Source organism: Formica exsecta, unplaced genomic scaffold (genome assembly GCF_003651465.1).
Source record: "Formica exsecta isolate Colony F162 unplaced genomic scaffold, ASM365146v1 scaffold72, whole genome shotgun sequence".
Taxonomy (NCBI): Eukaryota; Metazoa; Arthropoda; class Insecta; order Hymenoptera; family Formicidae; genus Formica; species Formica exsecta.
In genome coordinates, this window is record NW_021853485.1 from 4,482,327 (window position 1) to 4,497,150 (window position 14,824).

The 14,824-nt window shown below is 35.2% G+C and overlaps 1 protein-coding gene across 8 annotated transcripts in view; it reads left to right on the top strand.

Annotated features, from left to right (window-relative positions):
- Nucleotides 1–14,824, top strand: part of LOC115243421 (cysteine-rich venom protein pseudechetoxin-like) — a 65,953-nt gene that overhangs the window by 35,879 nt on the left and 15,250 nt on the right. For 7 of the 8 annotated variants that reach the window (XM_029820416.1, XM_029820408.1, XM_029820412.1 and 4 more), the window contains 2 exons: nucleotides 12,589–12,686; nucleotides 13,761–13,897. In XM_029820416.1, the coding sequence (XP_029676276.1) occupies nucleotides 12,605–12,686; nucleotides 13,761–13,897 (219 nt within the window). In that variant the 5' untranslated portion in view covers nucleotides 12,589–12,604. Of the gene's footprint in view, nucleotides 1–11,445; nucleotides 11,465–12,588; nucleotides 12,687–13,760; nucleotides 13,898–14,824 lie in introns of those variants that run through there. The other variant, XM_029820415.1, reaches the window with a different exon arrangement.

The window sequence follows — 14,824 nt, forward strand, 5'->3', positions numbered from 1 at the left end:
AGCGGTAAAATGTGGAGATCCTTACAAGTGACTCGAAGAATTTCATGAATAAAAGACTGTTGGATTCGATATTAATCATTCGAGATATCTTTGGAACACTATTATATCGCGAACGGATATCCGATAATTAGAAAGAAAGCTGGTCTTTTTGAATGTGATATACTTTGCCGAGATAAAAATATGAGAGATTCTGATTATTTATTCTTGATAAGTCGTTTTCTATTTTATTATATATATCTAGAGAAAGAGAGAAAGAGAGAATTCTACACATGATGTCGACAATAGAATGTCGGACGCGTGTCCAAATATCATTATGCTCAGTTGATGAATATTATTATAGTACACTGTATGACCAAGAACTGTGAAAATTTTAGTGCAAAAATGAGATAACTCTATGATTTATAAGGATCAATTTAAATATGAATACCGTCGAAAATGTATTTTGCAAATTATGGATTGACCTCGTTCTCTTTCACCGAACCTTTCATTATTTATGTACGGTTATAGTGCCTTGGGGATAAAGGATTTGAAAGGTCAATGAGTCGTAGATTACAGGATGTCAAAGTTTAAGACGTTAAAATTAAAAGTCGAAAAGAAAGAGATAGAAAGATATAGACTGCGGTTTCTGATAGCTCATCAGTACTTAGTAAATAATTATGCTTTCGCATCGTTAAAATTAGTTTGACGAAGACGTCGGCCTTTTATAATTCATTAATATTTAACAAATAATTACAGTTTCATAAATCTATTTTATCACATACGGATTAATGAACGACACATACAGAGATTTATTGATTATTCAGATATTTGATATATGTGATTAAAAAATATGATATGATATGTGATATGTATATCATGCATGATCAAAAAAATATATAGTATATAATATGTGATATTCATTTTCATTTTATACTATCGTATTTTTGCACATACAACTATTATATTATACTTTCTTCACATATTGAGTCTTTCTGGAAAATAATATGAGAGTTTCCTAAATCTGCTTATTTTATTTTAATTATATCCAACTTTATATATTCATTTTACTTTATAATATACGACTAAAATGTTAAATATTTTTTGCTTTATTAAATCTTTATATTTATATATAAAGTTTAAAGTTAAATATCACTGTTAATATTAGCTGTATTGTTCTTTTCATCGTATCATAATTTATTTTAATAATGTTTATAATGCAAAGAAGCATGCGACACTTTTATACGCTATGTGATATATACTCGAATATGTAGTAATAAAAATTTGGGACGGCAATCATATCATCTTGATAGTAAAAAAAAAAGGAATCAGAATAACTCCAGGCGTCCTAATTTCATTCTTTTTTAAATCTAGCGCAAATGCTTTAGTTTCTTTTATTGTCGTTTCAGTCTCTTACGCAAAAAAAAAAAGGGAAAAAATGTGGTCAACCTAAAGATCCCAGAATGCAAACTTTGAGATTCCAGAATCCGAGAATCTGGAATTACCCCAGAAGTATAAGAAACTTTTGGATCTACATGCAAAATGCAAAAATTCCGGGGAGTCCCCGATACCCATCTTATGTTAGACGGTACCCAAGACGGTATCTAGCAAGTCACGACGATCAGCATATCGGACAAAAACTCCATTCCATACGAACGCTCCTCGAGTTATCCAATTACGCGGACGGATTGTTGACTTCTTTTCCCGCTCGTTTCCCTTACGATCCCTTCTCTATTGAATTCACGAATCGACGAGAACGGAGGAAGGCGGGTGGCGATAAAGCGCCGATGTCGCCGATTGTGGGAGGAATAGCGACTGCAGCCCCCTGTGGATCCGGAATTACAAACTATTCGGCAAACACGGAATTCTAAGTTGGATGGCAAATTGTTACAATAAAGCGTATCCCACTACGCCACACTGGCATACCATCAAGTATGTAAACAAGGACGCGTCGTTATACAGGATATAACTAAAATAAGGGGATAAACTTATTATTATTTTTATTATTATTAATATATATTATTATTTTTATTATTATTACGTGCCAGTCTTTGCAAGTCGTTGATACAATGCAGCAAAAATTTTATACTTGGTTGCTGTTGGTCTGGAAAAGATTCCTGGTAGAGCCTTGCAGCCTCCCGATCATTGCCATTAGTACGATCATACATAAAAATCACGTCTGCCTTTTCACGAAATGAATAGTTTGCCATTGCGCTAACTATTAAAATAAATGAGCAATAATTGAAAGAATGAGTTTTTCTCGATGCACAAAATTTTGCCTTTGACCTATTTATTGTAATTTATACGGTACAACTTCTCTGTATTTTCACAATACATTACATAGTACTTGTACAAGAAAATAGTCACATATCAAATAAATAGATAAGTTAGATAAGGACTGACAAGCATCCGCTCCGATTGTAAATAGTGAATTGAATTTTTTCATATTTTTGGTGTGAGAAGCTTGCCCCCGAAGTTTGTCCCCTTATTTTAATTACATCTTGTATATTAAATCGTTATATATTTATTTTAATATTTATCGATTGCGTATCATAAATTTCGAGCTTATGCATTAATGATATGTTGAATTAATGATATGTTGAAATATATATTTTATATAATTTATTTAATCGGAATCAAATCGCATAAATCGGCAAAGCAATAATATATTTTTGGATGTCGCATTTTATGACTAACAATAAGTTCTGTACGTGGAAATGGCTCATGTTAAATAATTGGTCTTTATCATTAAAAATAATAGACGATAAGTTTATGCGTTTCGTGATTTAACGCGATATTATCTCATTTATAATTTGTCGAAATTTCGATATAGTGTACATATTTCGGGAATATACTCGACTTTTTTTCTCTTTTTCTCTTTGTCTCTTTTCTGATCGCAGTTTAGGGACGAGCGATATCTCGGTCTATTTGCCGCGCCATTGCGGTGAGCCTGGAGGATTCGAAATTGTATATGGGGCTTATGGGACATCCATTCAACACTGTTTGTGTGCAGGGCCAACGAAACACCATTTAAGCGTCCGTGTATCGTCAGCTGGTGCGGAAATTTCTCCCACGCCTCTAATCCTCCAGTTTGTTCGCACCCGTTATTCTAAATTATGTCAGATTTATTACATCTAAACGAATTGTTTTTTTTTGTTGCGACAGTCAAAAGTTAATTCGAGCATCATCTTCCGTGTCTTCTCGAAAGAGAGATTTTTAACATTAAATATCTTATTGATAATCAATTCTTATCTTGAACTTTCATGATATAACTAAAATAAGGGGATAAACTTTGGGGGCGAGCTTCTCACACCAAAACATAAAAAAAATTAAACATATCAACACATATCCGCAAACCCACTGTTACTGAGATACAGCTGAAACAAATGTTTATTAATGAGAAATGAAAAAGTAATATATTTATTATTATTTTTATTATTATTAATATATATTATTATTTTTATTATAAGTCATTGATACAATGCAGCAAAAATCTTACGGGTTGTTGCCGGTTTGGAAAAGATTCCTGGTAGAGTCTTGCAGCCTCCCCATTGCCATAGTTTGCAATTGCGCTAATTATCAAAATAAATGAACGATAATTGAAAGAATAAGTGTTTCTCGATACAAAATTTTGCCTTCGACCTATTTATTGTAATTATTACGGTACAACTTCTCTATGTATTTTTACAATACATATTACATAATACTTGTACAAGAAAATAGTCATAGATCAAATAAATAGATAAGTTAGACAAGTACCGACAAGCAATCGCTCCGATTGTAAATAGTAAATTTAATTTATAAACATTTTGAACTATATCTTACAGTGGATTTGCAGATATATGTTGATAGGAACTTTTTTTCATGTTTAGGGAGCTCGCCCCCGAAGTTTGTCCCCTTATTTTAATTACACCCTGTATATGATCCTTATTCTCATTATACATTTATTTCCTATTTAATTCTTATTTTATGCTTATCATTGAATCGATCTTTATTAGGTAAATAAAGTTTATACTATAATAAATGTACTAAATATAAGATAAATGTTGTCCAACGAGTTTGATCGCGCAAACGCTAATTAGGAACGTGTTCATAAAGTAATAGTCCCAGGAGAGTTTTTAATAATATCTCGTAATAACAAGGAATAATACGGGATAAAACGAGTTTAAAAATGTTGAAAGTCAATATGATATAAATGGATATGAAGATCGTGCGTTTGATGTGTACATGTGTAGTGATTTGGAGCATATATTGCATCGGATAAAAACAATTTCTGTTTCTGTTATTTGCCATACCATGTCGGATTTTTCTAGATTCGCCATCGTTGCGTGTTCCCGTTGCGTGCGTTGGTTGCTTTGTTGACAGCTCAGAGACCAACACGTGTGCAGCCGTTTCATTGGATGCGCTGCCGCGTACATCTAAACGAATTGTTTTTTTTTGTTGCGACAGTCAAAAGTTAATTCGAGCATCATCTTCCGTGTCTTCTCGAAAGAGAGATTTTTAACATTAAATATCTTATTGATAATCAATTCTTACCTTGAACTTTCATTATTATCGGCGCATTGAATGAGTAATATAATTTTATTTAGCATTGATATTTCTAAATTTATATTTGTATAATAAATATATAATAATAAAGTATACTGCCTCTCATTGTCAGCTTTTCGTTGTATGATACAAAAATTATTTATACTTCAACGTTTTCTTTATGTGAAAACAAAAATTTGATTTCTATTTATTAAAAAAATCCAGCGCGAAAAGGAAAAAATTGCTTTCGGCGCTTTTACCGAATGTATTCCCGTATTTCTCGATAACACTTTTCTGAAATTCACGAGAATATCCAAAGCGCGAAAAATTCTTGCAGCCATAAAGGACAAGTACGGCAGACGATCGCAATCATGAGGCAGATTGTTCTTCTTTTGCGTCGCCACCGATCGTTCCGATTTCACCCTCCGTTGCGGGGGCGAAAATCTTTCGCGCTGTAGAAAGGCGGAAATTTACCGGAGCTGTCGAGCGACTAGAAGCCGCCGATGGACGCCGATGGCCGTTTCTTCTTGCCGTCGTCCGTCAATTGGAAAAACGCCGTCGCTAAACTTTTTCCAATCGCGCTCGGGCACGAGTAAAATATCGGGTAAATGCGCCCGCGGTAGCGCGAGCACCCATTAATTCGACGGAAAGTATACGCGGGAGATGGTCGGAGATGGAAAAGCTGGTCCCGCGACCTGTCCTCCCTCACCCTAGGAAGTTTGCGTACATATTTATTGGCGCGTCCTTATCTTGATGCCAAGTAGTAGCAAAAGATTAAAAAAAGCAAATTGATTCAAAGCGCGCAAAAATCACAATGTTCTTTCCATCCGCGTATTTTATTTTCTCTTAGATAACTACTTTTTATGGAGATGTGTATCTTTTCAAAAGATTATCTTCCGTCCTATAATTTTAACGTATCGTTAAATTATATTTGAAAATATAAAATGGAAAAACTTTTAATATAGATATATGTGATATTTATCTATTTTTTCTGATTCGAGATCATCGAGATCTAAATGGATCTCATTGCTATGCATTGCAGACACGGAACGGAAATGCAAAAATTATTGTCAACCTTGAGTGTCATAGCTTCCTCCTGGACGTTGAGGGACCGATCGTTACAATTTGAACGGTCGGTTGACATTGATATTGACAGCCAAACGGGCATCCAGTCGCGATGCATATACATGAGCCGGTCACCGGGAAATATCTGCTCCCGTATCCGCTTTATGCAACGGGAAAACGTTGCGCCTGAGTGCATCGGTGCATTGTGTCGCGTCGAACTCGTGCAAAAATCATCACGCGTTACGCGTACAGTATACGTCGCATTGCATTAAAAGGGAAATGGAACGTTACGAATGCATTTGTTCGTTAAAATGAAAGAATCATTATGTATCGCCAGCCGCATCCGTTTAAATTCTATTTATTCTGATTTTTGGAAATAAATATGTAATGTTGTATGTGAAAAATCGCGACAACTGATGAATGAATTATTAAAGCATAAGCCGAAATGATATATTTTTGCCTGTGATGCTACTTTTTTAGGAGAGAGAGGAGAAAGAATTATTTTATTTAAAAATAATATTTATACTTTAGAAAAATAGAGTGCATTTTTCTCTCTCTAATCTTACAGGCAAATTTAATTTGTAGATTTATATTATTTTCAGAATGTCTGATTTATTTATTTATTTTTTTGGTTTATTTTTCTGTCGCTCTAGACTCTCTGTCTCTCTTCCTATTTTTCTATATGTCATAATTAAGACTAAGTTGATAATTTATAAGCTTTGATGATGTAATATCGCGTCTAAAGTAAAGCACATAAATTAGAAACTTGATCCCGCTACCTTTACGCTTCATGCATTACAAGCAACACACTATCACTTGCAGTCGATTTATTTTGTAACGCCTTCTATTGCTACTAACTTGTAGTGTATTTTACTTCTCTGCCTTTGTGCGGGCCATTTCGTGGCCAACATTTTCGCGTCCGGAATTAGCTTCCATATTGGTCCTCGTGGTGTCTATTGGTAATCGATCGAGTGCTCAGCCAACCACCATGAATATGCACGAGAGAGTACTTCTAGAAAACGTTTCAAACCAACACGCCCCCGTCGAATGTGCGCCACTACCGGGCTGTTTGATCATCGTGTTTCGCGGCACAATGGAAATTTGCAATTTACTTCGCCGGTTTTGAGCCGGAAATCCGAGTTGGAAAATACGTGAATATAATGCCGCGAAATACTATGTATCCAATAAGAAACGCGATCAGTAGTGGAATTATATTCTTTGAAAGAGAATTCTAAATCGAATTTCTCTTCCTAAGGGCAGCCTTAATTCACATGATATATAAACTAACAAGAAATCTGTCGAGTTGTGCGAACTCGTTACAGAAACGAATATATTAATCTAATAAGTTGTTATATGGAAATTATGATAGAAGAGAAGAAAAAGATGAGAATGAGAGAATGATTGTTCATGTGACAAAATTAAAGTATCCCACGTATATAAATACATTTTAATAAACGTTAAATAACCATATTAAAAAAAAAACTTTATTAAGTAACTATATTACATATATTTTTCCATGCATGCGATGTGTTTTTAAGTTCATATTATACAATCATTATACATTTTTCCAATTTGCAAATGGTATTTTCATCTATTTTTCATGTTACTCAATATTTCCAAAGCAGGGATAATTCGGGATATAAATTATTTTCATTCGAACAAAAAGAAATATCCGTGAAATTGTTTTACAATTTTGATATTTACCGTCAAAATAATATTTCAATATACGTTATACGATACTTCGTAATCGAACGCCCTTTGCATTTCTGCTGGCTCAAATCGCGGTCGTATTACGCGTGCAATTTCATGTTTTTTTTTTTTTTTTTTTTTGTTAAAAAGGTATAATCCGTATTTGTGACGTCGAATGACGCTCGATTTATGTCTCCGTTCGTTAGCAGCGGCGACGATGTGGTGACGATTCGTTTGGAGTTTAACGCACAAAAGCTCGAGTGTACCCATTAGTGAGATACTTCGGGATTCAGTTGAATGCGAGAACCGCGTTTAATGGCGGGGAATGCGAAACTATCGATAAAGTTTCCCGTTTCCAACCGCAACGGAGAGTCAAAGAGGATCGTTCTCTCGGTCTTCTAATCCGTAATTCGACTTTCGTTTCGAGATGAGAGAGAAGCAAACGACATAACTGTATAATAACAATATTTCAATTATAATGCTCTACAAAGTATGACATTATATCATCATTATTTTAGTAAAATTGTTATAATATTTCGAAGAAATAACCAAAGGTATTACATAGAATTTAATGAACAGCATGTCTTGCAACTTTTTTTTTATTAAACTTTTTTTTCTACGCGATAAAAAAAAATTTTCCCGTTTTAAAATTAATTTTTAAAATTTTATAATAAAATATATTGTATATAGCCCTCTATATATTGCGCGTTGAAATTCCAATTCTATTAATTAATTTAATCGTTCGTATTCGAAAACGCGCGAATTGATTTTACATATTTACGTTAACGAATAAATGTATAAATATGAATAATTGGCGATATTATCATCGATCACGATTGTGTCACAATTGCATTACGTTTGGAAATATTCGCGATCGCGAGACAAATATTGTCGAGGCTTGTCGCGTTCATTAATAAACGCGTTCGTTAATAGATCGCCGCGCTCTTACGCCTAGGATTGTATCATTTCGTTCGGAAAAATTGGATCATCTCCCGGCCAAGGCGGGTTACTTCGCGATTGCGACTTTAATTATAAATCGGATATTAATCTCATAGGGCTCGCGCTGTTATTCGGACTTGATTCGAGCGAAATTAAGTGAAAATATTTATGAGCAATTTACACGCGGCCGATATTGCGCTCTGCATGTTTCACGCCGTGACAACGCGCGCGCGTCGTCATGTCGCTATACTTTGTACGACTTTGTCGCAAAATTAAATGCGGTTGCCTCCCGTCGGGCTTATCCCGGTCGGAAATTTCCTCTGAATTATTGACGAGCTGCCGCTTTTGACTCTTACTGAAAGACGCGACGCGGTGCCCTTTATTCCTCGACTAACACGTGGCGTAATAATGTATCTTGTGATAACCGACTCCATCCTGCAAAATAGAACCGCGTCTCTGGGCTCTCGGCTGGTCTCATCAAGTTTTCATTATCGCTCATCTATTACTGCGAGAATTATGCTCGAATAACTAACAGAAAAATTAATATTGATTCGTAAAACTTTCGAGATTTCAATATAAAATCGGTCTCGCACACATTTTATGGCACTTGTATGGTATTTTTTATTTGTTATAATATTTCAAACTCGATGATAAATTTGCACAAGCAATGACAAAAACAATAATAAAGAAATTAAAAAAAAAAAGATAGCGTAGATAGGTATATAAATTGAGCAGAAAGCGAATTTCAGGCGAATGATTTCAGTAGAAACGGCGGTTGTGGTCGGACACGGCTGACCTCTCTCACTTTTACTACTAGCTTCCCTAGTACCGCGTCACGTGAAGGCGTACTGCACTTGCATTAGAATAAACTACATCTATCCGCATCGCGATGCATCAAACGCGCAATAAATGTGGAATACAAATGACGGTTCTTTGCCCTTTTAACCCTCGGGCGAGCCATAAATGTCACTTTAGCAAAAGGACAAGTGTGCTCTGTATGTCATACATGATTGCTGGAATAAAACACAGACATAGAACGCCTTACACATGGTGTATGTATGTGCGTGTGTATTGAGTTAAATAGAAAAATTAAATAGAGAAAGTTAAATTTATCAAATATTTATATATAAAATTTTTGTATAAAAGCTTTAAATAGAGTTAAATTTATCAAAATTTAATATTATATATATAAAATTTAATTTATTTATATAATGGCATTTGTTGTTGATTGCAGCATAACAATGTCGTACAACATCATTATGAGTAAGTTATAGAATTTGTAACAAATGGCAAATAACAACTTTATTTGTTACAGCTATGTAACGTATTTATTTCTTACAATACTTTTTCATCTCAATATTATTTAATTCGCACTTTCACGCATAAAATACATTTGTAGCTATAACGTAAGAGAACAATAAATCATATATATGTATTGTATAAAATATATCATATGTATATATATATATAATGTTTGATAAAACTTTTTTTTTCATTTATACTCGTGTAGAAAACAAAGCTTGTACGTTAATATTGTTTGATAAAAGCAAAAACACTGGACATTTCTAGTAAAATTTGTTCAAAATACGAGAATTGAACGCTAAACAATGGGAGAATTTTAGAAGCATAGAAGATAAAATAATATAAAATGATCTTAAAAAATCGTAAATTAAAAGACTATCGTCAAAATTATCGCAAACTATTGCGAAAATCGTTTTCCCGAGATTTCCATATTGAGAGAAACTCATCGCATTCGCGTTGTTTCTCAAATATGTGCAACTAGCCAATGTTCGACGAAATTGCGAACAGTTATTACAAGTCGGGCATCTGCACGCCATATGCTTAGCATGTCGTGGTGAACGGTAACAGCCTGTGCCAAATTCCGTATGTTTGGTCAGCTCGCATTAGTGTTTCCCGGAGTCCCCGGAGAAGCCGCTAGTCGATAGTACTTTACGAGGATTCCAAGTAAGATATTAATGCATTGGGGATGTTTGCCGAGTCAGCATTTATTCGGCTGAATTTTATGTATACGATCGTACAATATATTCAAAAAGCATGCTTTCTCGCTCGCTCTCTCTCTCTCTCTCTTTCTTTTTCTCTCTTTCTCTCACATGTATTTTTATATATTTTGTATATAATGAATCTAGAAATGTGCAGATATTTTTTGATATAATTTGTATACTTTAAAAACCAAAGTTGGACTGCAAAATATTTTCAGTATTAAATTATATAAATTAAACGTATATAATAATAATACGAGTATTGCGTGTATAAAAAATATATTATAAAATTATAAAATTTATAACAGATTCAACATTTATATTGTTACAATTTTAATATACTCCTGTTTTTTCAAATCGTCAAATTGAACGAGCAAATTTACGCTTTTCCGTTTCAATTTTAAGGTTGAGCGATCAAAATCTAATCAAGGCGAGAAACATGCCGTTGGGGCATCCATATGTATCGTCTATCTTAAACCGTTTTGCATACGCTTCGTTTGAGAAAGACGAGGAGGGGCGATGAAGGAAGGAAGAATCGAAATATCTTTCGCTCGCGAAAAACGGTGAATGTTTTAAGAAGGAAAATAAAAAGTGGCAGACACACATACATAGGAGAATACGCGCACAGGACTCTGAGGAAACAAAATGTGTCTTTGACGTCGTTCAGCTTGGTCGAACATTTTTGCATACCTTTGATACTCTAGATGTACTTCGAAGTCCTTACGGCGGATAGATTCGAAGATGGAGAAGACTTTCGGTCTTATCACATAAAGAGGCTGGAAAACGCGTATTTAAAAGAAATGCGACTTGACTATACGCAGATGCGTTCCTGCCATTTTCCCGAATTTGACGATGGAACGTGTATTATGGATCAAATCGGAGATTAATATTGATATTATTATTTCAGCGAGTTCAAATATTTCTCGTCGCAATGGAATAGAGTCTCTATGAATGTTTTATTCCCGTCGATATAAAAATATGATATATATACGGTAACTGACATGAATTATATTCTTCACATTTATAGCAAGAGAATTAAATTTTTCGAAATTTATAAATGTCTACGTTAGTAGTATTAAAGTAAATAATTCGAGGAAGAGAGAAGATGGAGGGAAAAAGCAGTTGCGTGTATGTGTTATTGCTTTCCGGCGATGTTTAATAACGCAACTTCAACTATTATTATTTCAGCGAGTTCAAATATTTCTCGTCGCAATGGAATAGAGTCTCTATGAATGTTTTATTTCCGTCGATATAAAAATATATATACGGTAACTGACATGAATTATATTCTTCACATTTATAGCAAGAGAATTAAATTTTTCGAAATTTATAAATGTCTACGTTAGTAGTATTAAAGTAAATAATTCAAGAAAGAGAGAAGATGGAGGGAAAAAGCAGTTGCGTGTATGTGTTATTGCTTTCCGGCGATGTTTAATAACGCAACTTCAACACTCGACTGAATGTTTAACAACGTGTTTCCGGAAGTTCCGAACAATCGACGTTCGAACGCGAAAGCAATCAAATTTTTCAACCACGAAATTTTTCGATTAAATCGAGATTCGCGTGAACAGGGCGCGGAAACAGGGTATCATTGCGGGCGTTTTATTGTTGGCCGGCCAACCGATTTGTGGAAAAATCAACGGATCTCGTTCGCTCTGTTGCGCGCGGACGCGAATAAACACGGTTCCAACCGTAATCCGTCTTCGTACGTGCCATTTGCCTTTGACGTTTCACCGCCGTGAAGGGCATGCTGTGCTATTGATGATAGCGGCGGCAGTGTTGTCCGGAGTTGATAGTGGCCGGGGAAAGGTTGGAAGAAGGGAAGAGTTGATAACGGGGCACAACCTTCCTCCCGCCCGTCGTGGACACACAGTTTCGCGGGCGAGAAATAATGAAATTTGCCGTTGACGAGACGAATGGTGATTAATGAGCCGCGCACACAGGTGTGGAAATCCCGACCAGGGCTGCGCGCGTGTACATGGCACGTTGCACGGAAAAGTACGAAACGAATAACGAGCGATTCGGGTGGAAAAGATCAATCGAGATACAATCGTACATCGCGGATGAAAGACTATATACAGACTTTGTTTACGACTTTCGCGATCAATTTGAGGTCAATTCTTCTCCAATGAAATAATTAGACTAGAGCTCGTTCTACTTAAATTTTTTATTTTTAAAAAGAATAGCTGTTATTTATATCAATGATTAATTCATTTGTATAAATTTAATCACTTTTAAAGCGAAAAAATACCTTTTGCAAATCTTTTTCTTTTTTTTAAATATGTATTTAACGCAATCTCTAAGTTCAACCGTGCTGTTTCTCAGCTCCTTGTATCGTTAACAATGCAAGAGGAACTCGGAATATTGAATGGGGCTCCATTTCATGTTTCAGCTTACAGGCGAAAATAATGAAGTGGCTCTGGATAATCGTCTTAGTAGCTCTGGCCCTGCCGGCTGCCGTGCCACGAAAAATCCACAGAAGCAAGCCCAGTGAGTATATATTTTTAAATAAACGTAAAGTGTCGTATAAGCGATCGTAGAAAAATATTATGTTTAAAACCACTCGATTTATCTTCAAATAGTACCTTGCCTCTTTCAAAGAATTATTCCCTCTTTCACTGATTTAAAAGATGTTTAAATTTGACTATCACTCTTTAAATTTTATATCAGAGTTGAAGAACGTATATCGTATAATTATTCGGATATTCGAAATCACGTGAGTCATTATCCTATTGTGAATGTTTTCGATTCGGAAAATTTTCGATGCATCGCGAGTGAGCAGGAAATTCAATTCCGATTATGGAATTCGCGTAATGATTGGAAAAAGGGTTGTTTCTTCCCTCGCGTAAGCCGATTCCGAAAGAGAGGCATTGCTGTTGGAGAGCACTCCAATCACAGAACTCGCATTTCCAATCAGAATCGCAAACGATAGTTTCACGATAAATCGCTAATCTTTTTGGCAACCTGGAATAGTGGAGGCCAGGAAAATGTTACGTTTCTATATTTTTCAAAACGTAACTTTGAAACTTTTCTATTCTCTGTTATATCCTTATCTTTTTTATTGTTATACAGAATGGGTCGAAAAACCAAAAGGAAATAATCGAAAAAGAAATTTTTGTGCAAAATTATAGAATAAAATTTTTTTATACGAGGCTATGTATCCGAAAAATTAATTTTGATATTTTGAATAATATATTAAAGATTTTTTCTTTGCGTAAGCTTGAATGATCTTTAATTAGTAATCTCAAAAAGCGTTAATATGTGTCATACTTTTCAGTTCTTTTTTAAAATTTTGTTGAAAATAAAGTATCTCGTACGCGAAAAAATTTGATTTAACTTTGATTTTTCTTATCTTTTTTTATCGATTGCACCACGTTTCCCTATCCGTACCTCATTGCTTCGATTATAAGATGCGCTTCATTTCATTTTCCTTGGTCAAGATTTTCCTTCTTGTTCTCTGCAAGAGAAAATGAGCGGTCCTAGAGAAGAGTGACAAGCCCGAGCTGGGCCCTCGTCGGCGACAGATGTCAGTTATTGGAAGGATGTCTCTCTTTTTGTTTTCAGCGCCACGATTGTATGGCGACAGTGTCTCCGTCGATTTAATAAGGACCAGCAGCAGCAAGGTACGGCAGAAGATCGTGGACACACACAATTACTTTCGCACGCAGGTCGAGCCAACTGCCGCCAACATGCTCGTCATGGTAAGAACTCCATTTGTATTCTCTTCTAACAAAAGAGGTCGGGACTCGGTCGAATGTGTTTGTAGAGCGTTCGAGGTGTCGGACAATGATTATCTGTAAAAGTTTATAAAAAAGATTCTTGTCAGAATTTTGTACCGTGACGTTAGATCGTTCTATGCACTATGCTTATGTAAATTTGCTTTCAGAATATTTAATTCACTCGCGGAGCCTGCAAGTTACACAGATCATCACAAATTTCTCTTTTAGTATCTTTTATGTTTGTAAAATATCCCACAAATCTATCTTTTACCTATAAAAATTTATGTTTACGTAGAATGGGAAGAAAGCTATTTATCATAAATAGGTTCGTGAAGATATCATTCGTTAAATCGCATTACTGCCGCGGGATTGAGCGATAAACCTTATGCAAAGATAGAATCCAACGTGAACGCGAGCGAGTTGTACGTCGCTACAAGTGTTACTTGCGAAATACGGAATCGATGTATCCTATTTCCGTTGATCGGCGCGATTCGGACTTCAAAGTAGAATCAGTTTCGTTGGGCGGAAGTGGACGTTTACGGCGTTTGATCGGGACCTATGTACCGATAACCGTTTTTCTATAAATTTCATTTCAACGGGGCTCATCGCGATATTTCGAAAACTCTCTCCCGCGCTGCTTGTCGATACGAGAAAGAGCAAAGCTTCGACATACCTGTCATTGTTGCATCTGCTCGCGGCGGCGACGTGTTTCCGTTCGTGGACGATGATATACAGAGACACTTGGAGATTTTTTTGCAATATGATATAAATAGAGAGACGGTTTTTCTCATAATTTCCACATTAATGTTACAAGCGCTTTAAGACAAATTTATACTCTTTACTATTGTTAATCTCAAACGAATCATCCAAAGTGGAAAAAAGCGAGTAACGTGAATATATATATATATA